General features: G+C 39.2%; 1 protein-coding gene across 1 annotated transcript; it reads right to left on the bottom strand.

The window, feature by feature from the left end:
• Positions 1-331: 331 nt before the first annotated feature.
• On the bottom strand, positions 332-5,861 carry LOC117145142 (myophilin). Its single transcript, XM_033310682.1, has 3 exons — positions 5,756-5,861; positions 790-1,110; positions 332-710 (listed from the first exon to the last, which is right to left on the bottom strand). The coding sequence occupies exons 1-3, from the start codon at positions 5,759-5,761 to the stop codon at positions 528-530; spliced, it is 510 nt and encodes a 169-aa protein (XP_033166573.1). The 5' UTR covers positions 5,762-5,861; the 3' UTR covers positions 332-527.
• Positions 5,862-6,062: the final 201 nt, after the last annotated feature.

A 6,062-nucleotide genomic window follows, 5' to 3' on the forward strand; every position in this document is an offset into this window, starting at 1 on the left:
GGCCTTGACATTTCTTATGCTTATCGCTGTCAGTGCAGGCGTTGAAATTGTAATTTGTGTAATCTCAGGTGGACCAGGCAACGGAAGAGCAACAGCCTCGGCATCCGAAGGAGCCACAGCCGCTGACAGAGAAATAAAGGTGTCTCATGCGAGGTGAGCTGGAAATGGCCCCCCACCTGGAGGGAATTGATGGGGTGGTGGAGGAATAGGATGGGGTGGGAAAACCACTTAAACCGCTCGACTAACTGCCGGCAATCGCACAACTCTGGCCGCTAATTAACAACAGCATAATGCTAATCCACGCAGACTGGCGGAACACAACAACCTGACATTTATATTAAAATTAATTAATTTATTTGTTTCATATTATATAAATTACATTTAGAGCTTGGCACTGCTTAAATCATGCGCCACGACGCACGAGATACAAAACCCACTTTTTGTTTGAACTAATTAGATTTCGGTGTTTGTGTGGTTGAGTGTGTTGTGGTGTTTTTCTTTCGGGGATCGGTTGGGATGGTGGTGCCTTACATGTGGCGGGTGTTGCCCATACCACCGTGTCCAGCCTGCGAGGCGCCCTTGTTGAAGCCCATCTGCAGGTTGAGCTCACCCTCGTGGGCACGGAGCTGCTCCTCGGTGAAGCTGCGCTCGTTCTTGTCGGCCATCTTGGGTCCCAGGGTGGGACCGGTGAACTCGGGGTGCTTTTGCGTCTGCGGAGAAGGAAACAATTAATCAGATTATTCCTTCTAAAAAATGGATTTATTAATCCCTCCATTGCGTAATACTTACGATGCGTCCAAGGGCGTACAGGGAGAGGGTGACCTGGGGGATGTTGCGACGCTCGAAAAGATCGGCGGTTTGGAAGATCTCCTCCTCGGGTACACCGTACTTCTTGACCGCTGCCTGGAAACGCTGGATGTTCTCCATCAGCTGGAAGTTGGTGCCGCGCTCCTGGATCTTCTTCACCGATCCGGGGGCCAGTTTGTTGGCCAGCTTGCACAGCCAGATGCCGTCCTTGAGAATGTCCTCATACTGCCCGCTGGGGACCTTCTCGCCAATCACGGCGAACACCCAGTTGAGCACTTCCTGTTCCTGTTCCTTGTTGCGTGGCTACGGCGTAAAATGGGAAATTAGAACGTGGAAAAGTGGACGTAGACGGTTGAAACAAGATAGCTGCTGCTAAGTGCCAGGCAAATCAATTTGCTGTAATCGTAGACAATTGCGGCACAAACAAGGCCAGTCAGGAGGGTCATGAAATTGTCGAGTAGCAAACAGGCCAAATTCCCGGCGCAGATTGGCCAGAGTTCAAAGGTCAGCATGAGGGCTTAGTGTCCTGCGTCCGTGTGATTCCATTTGGAAAATGCCCAAATCAAGGCAGATACAAACAAAGCGGAACGGACGAGGCACTGGAAGAGCGCCGGCCAGAAATAGATTCATTTTCCAATTAATTAATTTTGATTCCGACACCGCGAGTCCTGTCCGCTCATTCGTGCATTTTATGGGACAGTTGACAGGGAAAGCCACTAACTGTTTAATTGGAATTTACGTGAAGGCAATAAATTCACTCTTGGGTCAATTGCCGTCGCACAGTTCATTCAAACAAACTGAATTGTGGTCTTTAAATTTGATTATTGTCAAAGAAATTTCAACCAACTTCCATATTGTTGTGCCCTCTTGGCCGCGCCAACACAAATCTAATTGACCCCAGAACAAGTATTGCTAATTAAAAACAATGCTATATTCGCGCATAAAATATTTATCCCGTGTTCAGCAGTGCTTATGTGCAACAATTACCCAACTGAAATATTTTCGTAATTGAAATCCGATGCTTATATGCATCTAGGCTCATTAATATTTCGCGCATTTCTGCTAATTTATCGTCCATTGTTCATGGCGATTTTTATTTTATTTTTATTGCTTTGCCGGCCAATTGCGGCTTTTTGTTTGTACGTTTTAAGCTGTCATTTGATTTGTGGCCAGGCGTTCTGGATCGTATACATTTTTTGGGCCAAACCGAAATGCCCGCAAAATGTCAAATTTCACACAAAGTGCAAACATTAAAAAATAATAACATTCAATACCAATAACATTGTAGCCGAACATACAATATATGCCATTTAATTTTACCAACATAATGCCTGTTTTTACTCTACACATCGACAAAGGTGTTAATATTGGTAAATACAATCCGATTTGGAAAAAAATGTAATATACAAACTTATTTTTAGACTTTTCTGGGATAGAAAATCAAAATAAGTTTGAGACCTGGTTATTTTTCAATTCTAGCCGTGATTACACGGGTTATAAAGAACATGAACTCTTCTTTCTTTTTGTGTTTAAAATATTCGTTACTTTTGCCATTTTATTTATTGTTATTATTTGAGAGCTGCACAACAGTCTGTTGCACGCCCATGCTCATGGCGACTGCATTTTCATATTTCCAGGAGGGAAATTATTTATTTATTTAAAGTATGTATTTATGCGTAAATACGAGTATGTGCATATTTTCGAGTATAAAAATCGAGCTTGGACGGCAACCGAGCCATCGGCACGCTTTAATGGCAACCAATGAGCCGAGGGGATTTTAATGAATTGTACGTCAATTTGCATTCGCAATTGCTTTAATTCCAATTCGATTTCGAAGCCGAGTTTATTTCTCGTCATTTTTTTTTTATTTCAATATATTTTCAGGTGTTTTTTTAATTGAATGTACAAACAAACCAGAGAGCGTTGTTGTTGCTGTTGATCTTCTGATAGAATTGCATTTCACGTTTGGCTCTTGGCTCTGTTTTCTCATTATTAATTGGTTTATCTGGTTGGCCGCTTGGCAGTTGGTTCTTTTCTCTCTGCATACCGCCCATTCCCAGGTCACTGCATAAAAAAATCATTTTATAGGTGATGAACAGCTAAGTGATATCGATTGTGGTCAGCCAGTGCCAATACTGCCAGTTCATTTCAGACCGACAATCTGGGAATAAAAGTCACGAAGGGGAAAAGTATCAAGACCTTTAAAACTTTAAGGTCATGTGGCGATTACATCCGTTATTCGTAGAGTGAAAGGATATACTAGATCCCCAGAAAAGTATCTAACAGGTTGAAGGACCCTGTATAGGTTTTACGAGTATTTCAGGATCTTTCCATCTACTGCCTATATTTTAGTAATTTATATATTTCATATACGGAAATATTTATACATTACAGCAACTGTTGTAACTATAAATTCATATATAAATTATTTTATTAGTATTACTACTTAATAAGCTATTTCCAAATTGGTATAATGGCAATCAATATAACTTGACTTATTTTTCAAATGAGAAATAGTAGTAGTTCCTTGAGTTTAATCAGATTGATTCGAAAAATGTTTAGAAATATGTTTGGTAAGTTGAACTTACTAGAAAAATGTAAGACTGTAATAAAAACAAGGCAAGAAAACATGAAATATATCCTCGCCCTTAAACTACTATTCATTTATAAGAAATTGTTTGAAAACATGTATTTATATTTTGCTTTAAATTGACCTTCAAATAACCCTCAACTTGGGCGGTGATTTTTTGTTCGGCTGAATGGCGCCCTCTTTTTAGTTGCCTTTTTCCGGCTGCTCGCATAAATAAAAATTTTCATTTGCACATGAAGATAAACGCTCATTTTGCTGCTGTTATTTCAATTTGTCATTTGGCCAGCTGCCAATTGGCGGATGCTGGCCAACATTAACCAAGTGAAGCGAGCATTTTGCCCAAACACAAGGGGGCTGACAATCAGATGGTCACTTTTTGTTTGCTGTTTTATATCATTTATTCCTTATGAAAAGTTTATTTTTTACAGACGCCGCCTCGTGGCCTTGAGGGGATTGTAAAAGGCGAGCTAAGCTATGCAAAAGTGCATTACAATTTCGCGTCTTCCCTTGGACTTTATGGTTATGGCCTTTGCATTGTTGCCAAGAAAACGGCAGACGCTCGTCAACGAATTGTTTGGGTTTTTGGCTGATTATTAGTGGCGATATTTTGGCTCAACAGTTTGCCTTTTCGCAGCCATAAACATTGAAATTGTTCCAAATTCCAAATTTTGTTTAAAACATGAAGTCATCCTTACAGATTTTTTCATTAAAAATGCAATAAATCAAAACCCGCAAATAGACGTGCATTAATTAAAATATGTCATAGTCCGGAGTGACAAAAAAGGTCATGATTATAACTCTACACAGAAGAGGGGCTTTAAAAAATATATTATAAGCATATGGCGTTTGTTAAAAAAAATACTGAACGTTTATAATAAATGCACACTGCTGCTAAAAAATGTATCACATGTTAATTTGTATTCATAAATTGAAAGTTTTTGCAACACAAACTGCCACCAGGTCAGCGGTAATTAATTATAAAAAGTAAAATCAGTCAAAGAGCAAAGAAACAAAAAAAAAATCCAATGGCCCCCAAAGACACAGTTGCCAAATGTTTTTTTATGCATCTGCGCCATCACTCCGCATAATTCAGCAAATAATTAAGTTCAATTAAGAACAAAGTTATGGCCCAGTGGCTTTGACTGTCTGTCGCAAAAACTTGTCAGCATTATTGAGAGACAAATGTCAACAGCGGAAAATTCGCAAATTAATTATGAATCGAAAGTGCAAAAGGAATGCTGAATACCCAGTGATGCATGAAATGCGTAATTTGTTTGTATTGAATTGTAAAGTCCTGCGTGTCCTGAGTGATTTGCGACCAAATGGAGGCCACTCTTTTCCATCGATTCGATGGGAATTAATGGCTGGTTAACTACCGGGCAGCCCGGCATGGCCCAATGGCCCAAGGGCCCATGGGCATTTGTCAACCCCCGGCCAGACTGTCAACTAAGTGATTTTTTATTTTAATATATAGGGGAAATAAATAGCACAAATACGCGATATGTGAGAATGAATTATGATCTGGCAGCTGCTGCGAGTGGGCGTAGATGAAATCACTTGGCCAGAAAACTCTACAAGGGCCTCGGGCATCAGGATCTGGTTATACAATGTAGGATAATAAGTAGGATAATATGTATATAAAACACACAATACATGTCTGGGCCGACTGTTAATTGACTATTTAAATATTTAACCAATTTAAGAAATTTTTAATTAAATCGCCGCGCTGTTTGCAATTAAATATTTTGTCTTTTAATTGCTTATTTAATTATAAATACATACAAACATTGATTGCTTTATGCATTTGTGTGAGCTGATTGCTGCTTATACGCGTACGTAAATGTATATGAAGGCATAAATCAACGGGCAATATATTGTTTTAATAAGCATTTTCATATAAATGAATATGCTGATATTTGGCACTTTTTCAAAAATGTATTTTGTATTTACTTCGCACTTTTTTCGCTTCACTTTAATTTGTTGATTTCCTCATTTGTTTCGTTTTATTTGATACCTCTCTGTGAACGAGTGTGCATATTAATTGAATGAGTATATTCACCACTACGTGACTTTCCTACTATCAACGGTTGAATAATTTTATTTCATAAACAATTATATCAGCTCGATTTTTTTTTTATTGTAAGGCAGCCTTATAAATGCTCTTTTCACTTTGACAGAGAAATCGGAAGCGAAAAAATCAAAATAAGGAAATTGGCAATTAAATTAAACGTGATACTCGTATATTCTTAGAGAAAATCCAAAATTGAAATATCAAATACTCAATAATACTAATTTGCTCGATTTAATTTAATCCACCCAGGACACTTGATTATCCTTTACGAAGCTTGTGGAACTTACAGCCATTGTGAATTATTGGATTTGAAAGTGAAATGCAAATGCAAATTAGTGTGTGGCGCGTTTGAGACACAAATTTCAACTGACGCAGGTTTGTTGAAACAGTTTTCCATTTGGCCTAAGATAATGTTCGAAAATGCTGAAAACGATTTTAGGTTAGGCTAATGCCGCTGCCGCTGCTGCCGCTGCCGCTTCTGTCGACGTCGACGTCAGCGGGCAGATATAGATTTGCCCGATGCCAAAATCGCCCGAAATAAAACCATGGGTGCGTAGGGAAGGAGCGGGAAACGCAAATTTAGATGCCAACCGC

Source organism: Drosophila mauritiana, chromosome 3R (genome assembly GCF_004382145.1).
Source record: "Drosophila mauritiana strain mau12 chromosome 3R, ASM438214v1, whole genome shotgun sequence".
Taxonomy (NCBI): domain Eukaryota; kingdom Metazoa; phylum Arthropoda; class Insecta; order Diptera; family Drosophilidae; genus Drosophila; species Drosophila mauritiana.